Below are 16,747 nucleotides of genomic sequence, written 5' to 3' on the forward strand. Positions count from 1 at the left end.
GCAGTTTTCTGTGTGCCTGCTAGCTTAGTGAGGAGACGGATGGGCTCCAGGGCTGAAGGACCAGCTACCTCCCACGGCAAGAAGGCCAAGAAGGCTCAGTTGCTCCTCAGGCTGCTTCAGCCCTGCCAATGGGGTTTGTGCTCAGGCCCGCAGCCAGAGCTCCAGCAACACTGGAGGGCAAGATTAAATGATGCACTCCAGCCACAACCAAGCTCTAGGGCAAAGCTTTTTACCTTTTCCACCAGCAAATGTACAAAAGGTTACAATACTGTAAGCAATGGTTCACTGCACTCTTTCGAGATGGATCCAGAGGCAATCACTTATGGTTACTAAAACGGGGGCAGGGGGAGGGGGGCAGGCATCAAATTCCCATCCAGCCGCCACCTGAGTAGTGCTCATTTAAAAAGTGAGGTTTGTTAATAAATTAATCCCTTCTATTTCCCCTCATTAATGTATAATACAAAATATTGGCATAAAACCAGCTCATACACCCTCACAGTATTCAGAAACATCATGCCTCACACATCAGCCATTCCCCTGTCTGCACCTGAACTGCTTGATGGGCGAAGGGTCCACCATATAAAGTCAAGAAGTCACCCACTTAGGGTTCAGTTTAAGAACTGGGTTTGTTTACCCCAATTTTGTCCTTTCTATGGAACTAAACCAATTCATATTCTTCAAGTACCCAGTGCTGCATTTTCATCCCCTTATGTGACTAGCCACCAGCTTAGACACACTGATGCTGACATGGCAGATAAATTCTCAGTGCTCATTGTAAAAGCAACAACTTTTCACAGTTACCTGGAAACATTATTTCAAATCAACCAAAGTACAGCTTTGTACAGCAGAGCCCCCAAGCACCAAAGGGACATCACCTCTCCTACATGCCTCCCTGATCACAACACAAGACAGCAACAGGGAATCCAGGGCTTTTCTCTGATCACCAAGGAGCAGAACCTACCTGTGACCGAATGAGAAAAACGAGTAAACAGGACTAAAAGGGCAATTTGTTACACCTGTGCCAGCCAGAAAAATGCATATCTAGTCCTTAGTGAATTGAGTGCATTGCCCTGTTTCCTTGTTCAGTTGAATCAAAGCATCCCAGAAGTGGGCTGCTACAAAACAGGAGCAGGAAAGCTAAATCAGACAACACAACTTTCAAAGAGGGACTAACCTCAGTGGGGAGGAAAGAACACAAGAACTTTGCTGGCTTTTCCCATCCAGCATGGATGTACTTTATATTCTTCCCAATGCAAAACTGATGAGCAAAGGAGAAAGAGCTGATAAAGCTACAAAAAGGAGCAATTCCAAAATGAGCCATCAGGAACACCAGGAGAGACTGCAGTAAGCAACACTTTGTAATGGTCCAGATACAAGAATAAACCACAGCTTTCCCAAAGGGTAAACAGAGAATTTAGGCTGGTGTAACTGAACATGTTTAGGTCCAGTTTTAAGAACTGAGCAGAAGTTTAATCCAAAAAACCATGTGGTTCTTTAGTAACTGACCATAGCAATACAGAAACACCTGCCAGCACAGAAGTCCAATGCTATCTGGTCACCAGTCTGCTGCGCAAGCAAAGCAGCTGGTGAATCTAGAGAGGACACAGGCCTGCTACTTCCAGCTGCAAAAGGATCCCGAGAAAGGCAAGGAGAGGCACAGAGCATATAACACAATCGCATGACAAGTCCCAACCTTATCTTATCACAGTCATATTAGAGGCAGACACTGAACTCTGTGTTTTCAGCAGGATGCCTGTCAGTTGCTGTCCCATTTGCAGCGTATCATTTGGTCCAATGACGGAAGGGCAAGATAAACCAGTTGCATCACCCCACTCTACCCAGAAACTCTGCACTGTCACAGAGCACTCACCAGCCGTTACAACCCAAGTTGCAGGAAACAGTTATTCTATAGCAGTATTTTTCCCTATTCATGATGTTGGAAGGTGTATAGTTTGTCTATAACACTTTAGAGCTTCTGAAAACCAAAAGCATCAGCAACAGTGCATTCATATTAATTTTTTTAGTGTTATATGAAAAACTGAGGCTACATCCTTTAAAGGCGATTCACTTCGCTTGTACAAAGGCTACTTCTTTCAGATATCGGCACTCCAAGCTCTATTACTCATCTGCCTCCTTCCTTACCTACAGGATATGAAAGTTTAGACAAAGGTATTTGACATTAAAATCAGTTTCCAAGTCTATTTGCTTTTCTTAGCATGATAAGCTTTACAATATTTCTTGCAAGTCTCTGCTTCACATGTTTTGTTCAAGACTTACTGATTATCCTAATAAAATAATGCCCAAAGCACACAAAAAAATCTTTTAATAGAGTGAAAATTAGAGTATCAGATCTATTACACCACCCAGCCTTTCCCCTCCACTGGAGAAGCATTAGAGCCTTTGGACATCTCATTTCAACAAGAGGGTTATTTAGTTCTAGAGTTTGGAGTAAAGTATTTAATCACTAAAGGATTTGCAAATTACACATGAATATGCATGTAGCACTTCTCACCATGACATAAATCCTATTGTATATTTATGAATGGATTGCTTTGCCTCCAGCTTCTACATGTATATAAACACAGGTTTTAATCTTCAATTCCTTCCTCCCTTCCTTCTTTTTAAGAGCTGCTTAAACAAATTTGCATTTTTGGAATCTATTATCTACAGTGTATTTCTTGCCTTTTTTTAAAAACTCTGTAAACCTCCTTCTCCCATCAGGCAAAATGCTTACTTTATGAAAGGCTTTAAAGACCCTGTAAGCATGGCCATAAGAGAACTAAGCAACAGTGTTATACAGCTTGTGAGAGAGCAAGTAGAAGCAACAATCACTGGAAAAAGGAGTGCTCTGACCATCAGAGCTGGGAACACAAAGGCATGAAATGACAGGTCAACAGCTTGCCTTTGACTGCAAAGACACTAGCTAAGGGGAAGTAAACCCTCCATAAACATCTAGGAAGCAACATAAATAATAAGTCTTATTGTAAAATCCTTAATTCATACTGACGTAACTCCATTATTCCCTACACCTTTCATCAGGTATCTAGGCTGGTCACGAAGCAGCTAGATCAAAGTACCATTTCAGTCTGTCTTCAACAATGTATTTGGTAAGAGGCACTACTGTCATTCAGAGAGGTGTTGCCACACATCTGCCCAGCTACTCCAGGGAAGTAATTCAAACAATAATGCCTTTAAAGGTCATTGTTAAAATGATCTAATTTAGGTTATTACACTGCAAATCTATTCTGTAATAAATCTGATTGCGAAGAAACACTTATCAAATTGCAGCCCTCCATCAGAAGCAAGTGTCACAAGCAGATTTCCAAGCAGAATGATGACCGGCGTGAATTACCACTTGGACTGTTCTCATTTTTGTTACTACACAGCAAAACCCTGAGCACCAAAGAGTTAACCACACCAGCTGCCTTCCTCTTTCAAGGACCTGGTGTCACTTGGCTCTGTTCAGAAAATGGGAGCAGCCGTGAAGTCCCAGCCCCCATCTTGCTGCCTTGCAGTAGAGAGCACAAGGGCTCTGGCAGCCACGGAGACATGATGGGACATGGCCTGACACAAGACCAAGTCCTCCCACCCCCAAATAGTCACTGTCTGTTCACAGCTCTAAACCAGGCTGTGAACTGCAGCATGTTCAGCTGCAGTCATGTCTTCCTCCAACAATTGAGGGATCTTTACCTGATGGGAAGGAAGAACCGCCACAGCACCTGACTCAAAACCCACAGTGACCACATAGAAAGGACCACCAGCCCATCTAAGCTACTGAAGATGCAACACAACTTGTCAGAACTACCATCCAAAACTGCAGGAGCCTGTGTCTGGGAAGCAGACAGAAAAGAAACCAGGAAGCACTATGGGGTACTAGCTACAGACTACTGGACAAATAGAGAATAAAGATGAGAAAATTCAACACAGAACATTTGCTTTAGGGATAAGAGTGGCATTTACAAAGGATGCGTGAAAACAAGTCTGAGTGGAGGACTGTGTGACCAGTTCAGTTGCAAATTTGTCTTTGCAAACTGAGATTTTTATCCATGCAATCCTTTTGCAAATGACCAAGCCAGGTTCCTCAGCCACATACCCCTGCCCTTCCACTCACATATTCTTCTCCTAAAAAGAAATGTTAAAAAGGAAGTGAGGAGTAGTGCCCAAGGAGTATAAGAGATCAGACAAGCAAATAACATGCGCTTTAAAGTATTTACATTCAGGTTATGCTTCCTTTAGCATCAAGCAAAGACCATGATGGCAGATACCTTCTAAATTGAATTACCAGTGAGCCAGCTGCAAGAGAAACTAGCAATGCCATACAATACGTATAAATAATTAACAGATGACATATGACAATATATCTACCTTTATTCAGAATTATAGACCATCTCAACTGAAAAGATATCACATTGATATTTGACAGACTGGATTTAAGTTAAATCTGGAAGCTTCTACATTTAAATTTAAAAAAGTAAAAAATAGGAAAGTTAGGAAGTCTAAGATACCTTGCAAAACCTTGGTGCTGCAGAAAGCCACAGGACATGGTAGCAGCCATGACATTTCACTTTCCTGCATATATAGGCTAAAATAAGACAGAATAACACTCACTGAGGACTGTAAGCAGATCTCTTTACCAGACAAATCTGCCTATGTCTAGAACATTGGAAAACTTACTTTTTCAGAACTAGCTGTTAAACAGCCTAAAGCCTTCTATGTATGTGTCCACGTAAGAATTAAATAATAAGTGTCCCATCAAGGCAACAGATTGTTTAACTTTGATGCTTAGATCTTGTGGCGTGAAATACTTACTAGTGACATAAGAAAAGACAAATTGCAAGTCTGGCTTACTGCCTTCCTGGCTGACAAGCTATTTAGGTTAGCTGGATCTAGAGATAACGTTTAGATTTTTCTGAAATTCCTTGACAAGTGGGTGAACTGACAACTGAAGTGCACAGAGATCAGATGTTGAGAAATGTTCAATAATATACTGAACAGAAGAGTTTAACCTCCTTATTCTCTGCAGGGTTAACTAATCAAAAACACCCGAGCATCACCACATACATGTTCCAACAAAAAAGTCTGTTCAAAGCACTGATTTAATTTCAAGTTTAACCATGCCAAAACTCTGCAATACAAAAATGTTATTCATGTTAAGGATTTTTTTTTTTTTTTAAACACAATTCAATATGAAAAGCTCATCTGGAACACTACATACAGTACAGGTCATCCTAATTTAGATAAGCCTTACCATTTTATCTTAAAAATACTTCCTTTTCATACCAAGTTCTCCCTTGAGAAAAGTTTCCATCCCTGCTACACAGGAATTCATTCAGAGCAACAGCAGTCAATTAAGCTATATCACTAGCATCACTCCACTAGTCATATGGAGCATCCGGAAAAAAATCCTAAAAAGAACACAGAAGCTGCTGTGGCAGCAGAGACCTTCCAAAGAAGGAAGGTCTCTGGCTAGCTGAGCCCCTCTCTTCCCATCAAAACAGCAAAAGTCATAAGCAGCAACCAGAAGACTGAACCGAAGTCACATCAGATGCTGAGGAACAGAAGTGGCACGATTCTGAACAAAGGTTGGGTCTGAACAGCAAAAGCCTGTCTAAAGAGCATTGCAACAATCTAACAGCTGTTAAAAACTAGAGCAGCATCACTAATTGAGCACAGACCTTACCCTGCGTGCACCACTGCAGTAGAGCTGTCACATCTCCTGGATCAGCGACATAAGATGCAGAAGCACAGCGCACACATGCTGCCTCAGAAATCCTAATAAACCCCCAGTGAACCATGGGAGCCCTATGGAGCAGGCAGTAGACAGGCCGAAGATTTCCCCTCAGAGAAAGGAGCACTGGGGTGAGCAGAGGTTTCAGCTTTGGAGCACCATGAAACACCCAGATGCACCACTGCAAGGCCGGCAACGAGGAGCCCACCCTGACCTGACTGCCCAGTCCCTGCCGGCCCAGGACAACAGCTGCCCCGTTCCTGGGGTGCTGCCTGCTTCCCCACTCCCACCCACACACCTCCTCCCTTGCATTTCAGCAGCTGCAGAGCAAGCCAATTCTACCAATTGAGTATGATAACCTCCACCTCCCAAAGGGGTTACTACAAGCTTCTCTGTAGCCTGGATCAGGCTGGCTGACCCCGCACCACCCAAGACAGGCCACCAACCCGGGATACTTCACAGGAAACAGACTGGATAACTTGCAGAGCTCATCACATGTGACAGTCAAATACTTTCCATTATCATCCCCACCCAAATTCCCTTTGAGATAATTTGGATAAGCAGCTCAAAAACATACTCAATCTTTCAAACAGTCCAACTAGGAGAACTTCAAGTGTCCAGTGAGTCAAGGTCAGTGAGATGACTTTTCCCATTCACTCAGGGTTTAGGTGCCACAGTCCAACAGATTGCTGCTGCAAGCCCATGGTGCCAACCTGCTCGAGCCCCTTAAAGGACGTCCCACAGGATTCATACACTGGATGGCTTGGAGGCTGCATGGGCAAGGGGACAGCCCGTGCAGCTGGGCCACCAACATGTCTTCTAGCAGCTGCAGAGGCTCAGCTGGCTCAGATGCCACATGAAATCAAAGTTGTGCCTGGCACAAGCAAAATTAACTGCAAAGTTATCCACAGCACAGCTTTATAGAGCAGTTCTGGGGCTACCTACGTTTTCCTGTGCTGCTCCAAGGGTCCAGAAGATTATTTTGGCCACTGCTGTTCCTCTGCAGGCCATCCTCCCTGTGGTAGGGTTGTGAGGGATGAAATAGCAGAGAGGCCTCTCCTTAGCAGGGGACTGCCCTTGTTCTGAGTACAAGGCTATTAAGGCAGTTGTAAGTCACGTATGAGAAATTTGCAAGTTGTTGTAGGGTCATTTAAGCAATAGTTTCACTTACATTTTAGTTCAAAATAGTTATGTGACCACTTTACATCTCAACTCTGCATAGAACAGATATGAATGACTGCCTCTTGCAAATCGATACTGTTTATAGCGTGCTTTAAATCAATAAAGCTTTCCTCCACAGAGTAAATTCTTCTAAAACAGTGATTAGGCATTTGAGAACTAAATAGTTTCACTGAACAATACCATTAGTCCTGAAACATCAGCTTGACATCCCAGCCAGAAAGCACTTTGTCAGAACTAATTAATCCCCACAGCACCTCTATAAGATTGGGAAAGCAATTCATCTGCTTTTTAAATGTGTTGGGTACTTATGTTGCAGAACATCGTGGCTGGGGCGGAAGCCGTAAGTACCAGTATAAACAGAGAACAAACCAAGCCAGCAGAATCCATCCAAAAGCATGAAAAACCAGAGAACACTGACAGCTGTAGGATTTGGCTTCTTTGCATCTTCCTGTTACACACCAAACCTCCTGTGACTACCCAGAGAGTCTTCCAGATGTCACTTGACTGGATGAGTGGCAGTGAAAAGCAGTTATTATTCTATTGGGAGCAGTTTTGTCTGTTGTTTGTTCAGCCAATTATCTATGCATGTAGCTTAAAAGGGAGGGGGGAGCAGTAACCTTAGGCTCTGTGAACAAGAACTCTGGGTTTTATTTGAGCAGTTAAAACTAAGTCTTCATTACCACAAGCAAAGCACGTAACCTTACTAAACAGGTCTCATGAATGGCAATCAGCCAGCATAAAAAGTACTTCTTTCCAAGGAAGTGGTCGATCTACATAGCTCGCATATGTGTATGTAGTAGCACCAGTCTACATACCTCTGCCTAGCTGCTGGCACCCCCCTTTATTCATTTATTTTTTCAGCTAACACTTGCCCTGCTGGTGGGGCGCTCAAGGCCACCAGGTTCAGGCAGCCAGCCCCTGCACAGGGAGAACATCAGCAAGGCTTTCTCAAGCCAGCTGTATGATCTCTCCCCCTCTTTGAGAAAGACTTGAAGTTCTCCCATAGTTGACACAACCGAGTGCCAAGTCAAGCCCAGAACATTCCAATCCTGGCAGACAGCGAGATCAGCACAGTCTCCGGAACGCGTGCAGGAACACGTTGTGGGGTGGTGACACTCCTCAGCATGCTGAGCAGAGTGCAAGGCTAGCCTTGGCATTGTGCAGTCACCTTCAGGAGCACAGAATATTAACAATCATTTACTAATAGATTCCTCCAGTAACTGAGATAGGAGCCCAGTCTGAAAAGGTGGTGTGGCAGGTCAGTGACAGGACCACCCTCAGCCACCTAGCACACATCACTTCTTTATGTACATATTATTTCATTACACTTTTTTGGACAAGTCTTCCCTGTCCTCCAATAAGTTTTCTGGCACAAGCTAGAGGAATTTAAATCAGATTCAGACATGGAAAATTTTGCTGCAAACTCATCTTCCCATAACTGTGCTAGCTATGAAGACACCAGGGCAAATTACACCTTTAGGAGATGCTCTACCCCACTGCTGGTTTCATCTGGGCTCCAGCAAGTGAAAATCAACCCTCGCTGTAAAACCCGGTCAGAAATCACAGGGCAAAGCTAAGCACCTCCAGCTCTGCGAACACCTCCCTGGTTGGGCCGGCAGAGCGCCTGACCAGCTCAAGTGCCTGCGGACAGTTTCGCAAGTGCCCCCTCAGCAGCATTCCCGGGTTGCCACCAGAGCCAGCCCCACTCCCACACATCCTAGCCTCCCGCTCAGCCCCAGCTGCGCCAGTACAAGTTCCTGCACAAGCATACACAACCTGGATCAACTGTTTCTGTAAAGTAAACCCAGACAGTAAAACAACATTTTTGAGCCAGACCAGCTTCTGGACCTCGCTCCCTGCACTGACACAGAATTTCGCTCTGGCAGCAGCAGCTGCTTAAGGTGCTCCATCAGCAACAGCACTGAGCACCCGCCCCAGTGACCAACACAGCAGCCACCTCTCACCTGTCATACCCACATCACCTGGGATTTACTAGCCAATTTTCTGCCATTCCACTGGATGGAGATCAAGATAACTATTTCGATATGAAAATACATGGCCTACATAGGGATGAAATTGTTCGTCCCCGTGCCAAATAAGTTTCCAGTCCATGGCAGTGCCACTAACTTCACAAGCCGTTAGTCCTTGAGGCAAAATTAAAGGACTGATCTTGTGAGCAAGATGACCTTGCCAGAGCAGAAGATGAAGCTCAACCTACATATTTCTAAACAATGTGATTTACAGAGATTTCTTCAAAAGCAATTCTGATCTTTTAAGACTCAGACTTCCCCAAGATGCATTAAAAAGCTGCTGAGCAGAAGAAAGCTTCACTTTTTTCATTTTTTTCATGTTCCATAGGGAAGTAAGATAAAATAATGCTTTTAGTAGTTCTAAAGTCACTGCCAGCATCCTCTGTCACTACACACGTGTGCATACCACACCTTTAGCAGTGATGCCCTTGTTAAAAAGCATCATATCTGTTGTTTCCAGTTACCTTCCCCAGTTCAAAGTGAGTTTACACAACAGAGGAAGCACACTGGCTCTGAAGGCAGTCCCTGCAGTCTCCAAAGTAATCAATACATCCTACCACAGGGTTTGTCTGGGGAATCTCGGGAAAAAACCAACAAAACAAAGATAGATTTTTCATAACTGAAGAGGTCTGATTGATTTCAGCTCCAATCCACTTTTTCCAATTACAGGTGCAGCCTGTGTTAATTCATCTTGGAAGACTCTTGATATTAATAAGTTAAAAAAATTTCAAGTGTCACAATCTTACTTGCTGTCCTTGTCTCCCTATATATTAGCACTTATATAAACCAATTAATTTTCATTCACTGTGGAAAAAAAATTGTAAGAACAGCAGAAGTCCTACACATTAAGACACCTGTTCCCAGAGATGGCACTTAGACAACTATGAAGACTGCTTTCTGTCACTCACTTCTGTACTCATGGAAAATGGTTATCAACGGCTTCTATGGGCACACACTGAACTGCCTGTTCTTTATAAAATAATCAGCTATTTTGGGGAATGTAAGCATGAGAAAGCAGAAGATTCACATACATATGACAGGGTGTTTGGCTAGCTATCAGTAAAGAAAGGCAACAGCAGGCATCAAACTAGCAGCCTTCAGCTCCATGACCTACGATGCTGCCAGTGATGAAAGAAAAACCTAGGGAAAAGAAATGCCCCATCTTTGAGAATTTTTTTCTCTTCTCCTTACTGATTTTCATCTACAGAAAAGCACAGCTCCTTTTACTCTTGCTGCTTTTCATTGTCCTCCCTTCTTCCAGCCCTTTTATTTTGGAGAACTCCCACATTTAAGTTAGCTATATTTAGCTTTATTCCAGTGATTATAGTTATGTTATAGGCAAATAATCCAAGTAGTGGACAGTTACATATGAAATTTTAGCATGACGCTCACATTTCTAAATCTTTAATACAGGAAGTTTGGAGACCAAGTGTGCAGAGCAGACTGGGGATGAAAAGCTTCAAGATCAGAATAATGCAGAGAAGACAAAATATTCTGCAGTATTTCACGTCAAGCCTAGAAGGCAGACCTAGAGGGGCATGGCTAGGTAATTGTGCTCTCTATATGATATGCCTAGCTTTTCTTCAGTAAGATCCTCAGGCTCAGCAAACCTGAATCTTCCTGAGTAAATAAGTGGCCCTAACTATTTTAAATGCACAAGGTCTTCTACATGTGACAACACATACATTGGCACATACTGGCCCTGAACCTTGGCAAATCTCTTCCCTCGTTCTCTTTACCAAAGCTCTACTTTGGAGGTTCAGACTAGAAAAACCTCCATATGGAGCAGGAAGGGATTTCAGGGAGCAACTGCAGAATCTGGGCTTTCATTTAATAAATGTCTCCAACCCTTTACATCAATAAGAGCCTTCAAGAAATGAAGGGCCATCAACTGAGGCACTGCTGCCTCCCAAAACTGAAAACATCTGCTGCTGTTCAGTAGCTTCACCAAACTTAAAGCTAGAAGTGCTCTTATTTCACTATCTTTCACTCTCAACAGGAGTCCAGTGATTGGGGTAAAAGGAGAAGTTCAGTCAGCTCCATCTAAAATAACTAGCAAAAACTGCTTACACCACCATCTCAGTAGGAAGAGTACAAGAACACAAATATTGGAGTGGCACAGGTTATCAGGCATCTCCAAACCCTCAGTACAATCAGGAAGCTTCTGGGTTGAAAGGGAACAAGTAAAAAAAAATATCCTCTTCCAAGATAGTTTGAGGGAAAGTAGAGGTTCCCCTAAACACGGTGTAAAGAACCCAAGGGCAGCACACCCACCGGAACCCAGATACCCACCTCTAACCCTCATGTCTGATGAAAGCAGAAATCTCATTCGGGGTGCTCTGTTGGTGCAATTCCTGATTCACACTGATGTTTAACAACAGGCAGCAGCTGGTGCTAACGTTTTGAGACACCATTCTTATTTTCTGTTTGGTCATCAGCACAGCAGCTTACAGTGCAGATGCACCCTCTGTGTTAAGAAAGCAACTGGGACAACTCTCTGGCATGTTTTACCAAATGGTATGTACTGGTGCATACCTGAAAGATCATGCTTGCTTTTAAAACTAGGAATGACAAATTTCTTCCCCTAGCTCAATAACGTTTGATCTCCCATTACACTGTATCCAAGTCCTGAACTATCTAATTGCAAACAAATCTGCAAAGAAAAGTCAGCTACATGAGCTTCCTTTTACACAAGGAAAAGGACAGTAGGGGTTCTCCCCCCCCCCACCTGGTCACTAGAACTGCCTTACAGCTTGTTAACCCAAAATTCTTGCTTACAAGGTAGCTTGATTCTTTTCTGTTACACCATACCACAGGTACAGTAACAGATAAGTAACAAAATTCTTCAGATTATTTAATATTAGATGATTTCCCAAAATGCTCTAACATCCACAGGCTTCCCAGGACTGCCCTGAAGTCTAGTATACCCTTAAAAGGTACGAGGTAAAAGTGCTCTGACATGCAGTTGCTTCGATCAAGATTTCAGGCATCTGAGCATCACCCAAGTCAGCTTTACAGGAGAGCGAGATGCCACCAGGTGCCAGTGACTTCCTACTGGCAAAGTCTAATGGCCCCTCTTACTAACAGCCCATCTGTGGGACTGGTGTCATGTGTTACACGAGAGCTGGAAAAACACCAGCCCCACCAGCTTCACCAGCCCAGCATTTGATTTCATGCAATCCAAGGCCAGCTGAGGTCCCACCTTACCCCCCCTGCCTCCCCTTGCCTGCTGCGGACACCCCGCTGTGTGCCCACAGCCAGGCCTGCTTCCGTGGCAGCCTATTAAACCAACCTCAGCTAACAGGACTACAAACCTGACACCAACTGTTGTCACAAAAACAATGGGCAAGCCCATGCCCTGAAGCTAGATGGTATCCCTGCTCATGTTTATTTCCACTAAATTAAGCTAGAATGAAAGATTTAGGGAAGGTTTAAAAACCCGTGCATCCTATCTTTAGCTACCAGTTGTTGCTCCCTGAATAAACGGATCAGGTATTACAAAGGTACAGTCCCACTGACAAACCATTGGGTTTAGAGTGAGCCCTAACACACACATCTTCCTCCACATCCCTCAAACCTGCAGTTTTACAGCCATGTTTCCTAACATCTATTGCTTTTCGCTGGGTAAAAGACAGCATGTGTAAGCACAACACACAGAGAGCACTGTAGCAAATACACAAACCAACCTCTCAGCTGCAGCAGTTTTAAAGATGACTTGTAAAAGGCTAGGCTTACAAATGTTTAAACTTAAAATACATTGATAAAGTTCAATGATCAGTGTGTAAATCGAAGTTCACTACTGCAGACAGTAGTCATCTTATGACTTGAGCTGATCAGAAATTCCCCATCACCTGGTTTTCACAGACAGTGGTAATTAGTTGAAACTTCTTTCCTGTATGTCAGAGCAGGGTTTCAACTCATACAAGCACACGGTCCCCCAGGTGATGGGTAAGTGTTGTGTCACATGGTTGTTCTAGTGTTGGACCAATAAACTCTTCAAAACCTTGAGGATTTTCAGGGGCAGTGTCCAATACAGCTTGTTTTCTTGGTAGCACTACTGGAAGATGACTCAGACGCAAAGCTCGCCAGGGCCATGTGTATTCAGGTGTACTTCTATGTGCACAACAAATATGTCATGCGATATGACTTATCAGTATGTGTTTGAATATTCTCCTTTAACAGTGGTGAGTAGGTAATGATTCTGCAACAGCTCAGTACACACATGTAAATAAGGCACCCATTCAGTCATTTCTGTCATTTTTGAATCACTAACCAAGGACATATGAGAGTTTTTATAAGCCAGTATTAGGCCTATTAGATTTCTCACTTGTCTTCATTCTCTGTAACAAAATAAAGATGCCAGGAAAGCATTCCTAACTTAGGCTTCTATTGACTTTTACGAAGGTTAAAAACACACCTTGAAACAACTGTGTTACTAGCCCTTCTCAACCACATTACTGAAACAGAAGCCTCAAAACGAGTTCCAAACCCCCAGCTGGCAGCAGGTTACATTTGTGTACAGTACACACAAGGATTATTCCTGGAATGCAGAACACTCCTTGAAATCTTGTAAAATTGGACAATCATTCACTTCCATGCTTAACAAAAAACACCTAAGTAGAACCAGAGAGAAGGCAAAGTACTGACGTCCCACCAACAGTGGAAGCCCCTTCAAGGAACTGATCGCTGGGGCAAGGGGAAGAAAGGAAAACAAATTCAGAAATTACACTAGCTGCCCCATAACAAGGGGAACGCTCACTGTCAGATAGGGGAAGCGTGTAAAATTTATCAATGACAAACCGCATATTCAGATTGTTGGAATTTCCAGCTCATTAAGATGGATATTTTAGTTGCTGTGTCTGGGAACTTCAGCTAACAGAGCATTAAATGTGAAATTTAGAAACTTCTGATTTCAACAGCGATCCAGTAGTTGAGCTTCCTGCATGCTCAAGCTACCGTACGCTGGCTTACCGTAACTGCCTCAAGCATGGAACTATAACATGCTAGGACAGAGTGTTGCTTGGAAAATGACCTGGGTCTTGAACAGTAGACTGTTTTCTGTTTCTCTTACTTTTTAAAGTGAGCAATACAGGCAAAGAGCTCCTCAGAGCAAGTAGGAGCAAGAGGAGACTGCTGGGAAGCAGGAGGCAGACAGGGGCGATCAGAAACACACCCTGAAGTCAGTGACCTCCGTAATTGCCACGCTCACCAAGGCCACAGAGCTGCTTGCAGAGGTGGGCCACGATGCGGGATACGACCCACCGACACCTCTCTGACCCCACTTTGTCAGTCCCCCCCTACTCCACTGAGCTCTCGTGGGGTGAACCAGGTGGGCTCCCCACCCCTGCCACGGTTCAGACGGCAGTGCTGATGCCAGCTGCATTACACTCACGTGCTAGTGGCAGCGTGCAATGCAGATCTGCAAGATGTCTGGAGACAGGAAAGCAGGTGGGTAGGAAGATGAGAGGACAAAACAACAACAAAAAAACTCACTGACCTCCCTCCCATCCCTCACGTCCCGAGCAGCAGGCGGGCGCCCAGTGCCCTGCCAGGGCCGCGGGTAACGAAACGACCGTCCTGCCCTGCCCTCCCCTCCCGCGGAGCCAAACAGCAGCCAGGCTGGAGCCGACGAATTGCAGCAGTTACCGACCGGGCAACTTGGGAGCGAGGAGAGGACGCGCTGAGGAGCCGCGCCAGGGCTCCGGCGGGCGGCAGGCGCACCTCTGACCGCGGGTGCCCCCCCGCCCCCCGGGAAGGGGAGAAGAGGGCCCCGGAGCAGTGCCCCCCGCCCGCCCGCCCCCGCCGCTGCCCACCTGTCGCGGGGGTCGACCCAGCTGGTGGTGCGGCTGCCGTGGTCGATGTAGTACACCTTCCCGTCGTAGTCCCGCGCCTCCTCCCAGCCCTCGGGCAGCGGCAGCTCCTTCCGCGGCATCGTCCCCACCGCCGGCCGCGCTGCCCCATCCACCGCTCCGCTCCGGGGCGGCGGCGGCGGGGGCCGGCCCCGGGGCAGGGCCGGGCCTCCCCTCCCGCGGGCAGCGAGGAGCGGTGTGGGGGCCGCGCCGGCCCAGCCGCGCAGGGAGGCGCCGCCGCCGGGCAGCCTCACATGCCGGCCCCGCGGCGGGGGCGGGGCGCGGAGCCGGCTGAGGCGGGCCGGGCTGAGGCGGGCCGAGGCGCCCGGCCCCGCGCCGCGGCGGGGGCGGTCCGGGGAGGGCGGCGGGCGAGCCCACGGTCAGCCCTGCGGCGCGGGAAGCCCCGGCCCGCCCGGCCTCTCACGCCTCCATTTCCTGCTCCGCCGCCGGCGGCGGCGGCCCGGCGAGTCCCGGGGTGGCTCCGCCCCCTCGGCTGCGCCCCGCCCACCACGGGCGCCCCGGGCGGTGGGACGCCGGTTCTTAAAGGCTCCGCCCGCCCCGCCCCGCCCCGCCCCGCCCCGCCGCCGCGCGGGGCAGAGCCGCCCCGCCGCCGCGCGCACGAGAGCGCCCCCCGCCGGCGGGGGCGGGGGCGAGGGCCCCGCGCGGGAGGCGGCCCGGCGGGGGGTGCCCGGGGGAGGGGCACCGGAGTTCGGGCGCGCGGGGGCCAGCGCAGGGCGGGAGCTACGAGGCCAAAACCCAGGGCTGCCGTTGTAGCCGCTCTCCTGAGGGTAAGGGCCGGCGGCTCAGCGCGGCCCCTCCGAGGAGAAGCACAGGAGGTGGAGGATAGGGGCGCGATGGGGATGGCCAGAAACACAGAGCAGGTGCTTGTGCCCCCGGGGAGACGCGGGCCATTGGGTGTCAGGGGTGCTGGCACTCGCCCGGGCAAGCACATAAACTCTTCCCCGACCTGGGAGACATCCCTCAGGCTGTGAGGTGTCCCTGGCCCGCCGGTGTGCTGCCCTCCGGGCCGCGGCTGGCCCCCCCGGCAGTGCGGGGCCTGCCGGTGCTGGCTGGGCTCCCCACAGGTGTTGCCGCTGCCAGGCCGTGTTCGCTGGCAGTAAGCGAACAGCCGGCGGAGCTGCCCACGCGGGTCTCCACGGGGGTGACATTGGTGACTTCCATTTATGCGGCTTCAAGAGTGAAAGCTCTTTGCAGCTGGGTGTGTAGATATAGTGAGACCATGAACAGAAGGCAGGATTATAAAAATCAGTTAGGGTAGCACAAGAAAGTCCCAGGTACAAGCCATAAGCCAGAGGGTGGGTGACGGTGTCCACACTGCATGGCGCATTACCCTTTCCTGAGCAGCTGCTGCCATGGCTGGGCCGTTGCCAGTACCTGACCATGGCTCTGGCACAGCTGCAGTGCAGTATGGAAGGAGCTACGAGGACGTGCCCTCCCCAGTCTTCTGTCCCCAGATTTCAGTAGTTTAGGCTTGAACAGACTGCCCGTGATAAAACGTCACAACAAAAGCTCATCCAGTGGCATGCGATCAGGCCATGAGCTAACGTGGGTGACCTGCACAGCATGGCGATGAGGGGAGTTTTGCGTGAGGTAGCATTTTCCCCGGGGAGCACCAGCCGACGCCAGTTTCCTACTGTCAAGGGTGGGGGAAAACCAAGAAGTTTTGTAGCGCTCCAGCTATTGAAAGAGCAGAATGGAGCGGGGATCCCTGCCAAGCACAGGGGTGGAAAAGGAAACTGGAGGATGGGAAGAGGGGAGCCCCGAAGGGCTGGAGAGGAAAAGTAAAAGCGAGAGAGACAATTAGAAATAACATCTCATTTTTGTGCCAGATTTTGAGGGTAAGATAACTTCTTTCAGTCTTTCTGACAACCTGCTGGGAGTCAGAACTGCTAATTCTCCAGAGGCCGAAGCAGAATGCAGTAGCAGTTGGCTGATGA

The 16,747-nt window shown here is 47.3% G+C and overlaps 1 protein-coding gene across 2 annotated transcripts in view; it reads right to left on the reverse strand.

The window, feature by feature from the left end:
• The window catches only part of WWC1 (WW and C2 domain containing 1), a 73,978-nt gene extending 59,095 nt beyond the window's left edge, over window positions 1-14,883 (reverse strand). For both annotated transcript variants that reach the window (XM_050905138.1, XM_050905137.1), the window contains exon 1: window positions 14,754-14,883. In XM_050905138.1, coding sequence (XP_050761095.1) covers window positions 14,754-14,872 — 119 coding nt within the window. In that variant the 5' untranslated portion in view covers window positions 14,873-14,883. The remainder of the gene's footprint in view (window positions 1-14,753) is intronic.
• Between the last annotated feature and the right edge of the window lie 1,864 nt (window positions 14,884-16,747).

This window comes from Gymnogyps californianus, chromosome 14 (genome assembly GCF_018139145.2).
Source record: "Gymnogyps californianus isolate 813 chromosome 14, ASM1813914v2, whole genome shotgun sequence".
Classification (NCBI taxonomy): domain Eukaryota; kingdom Metazoa; phylum Chordata; class Aves; order Accipitriformes; family Cathartidae; genus Gymnogyps; species Gymnogyps californianus.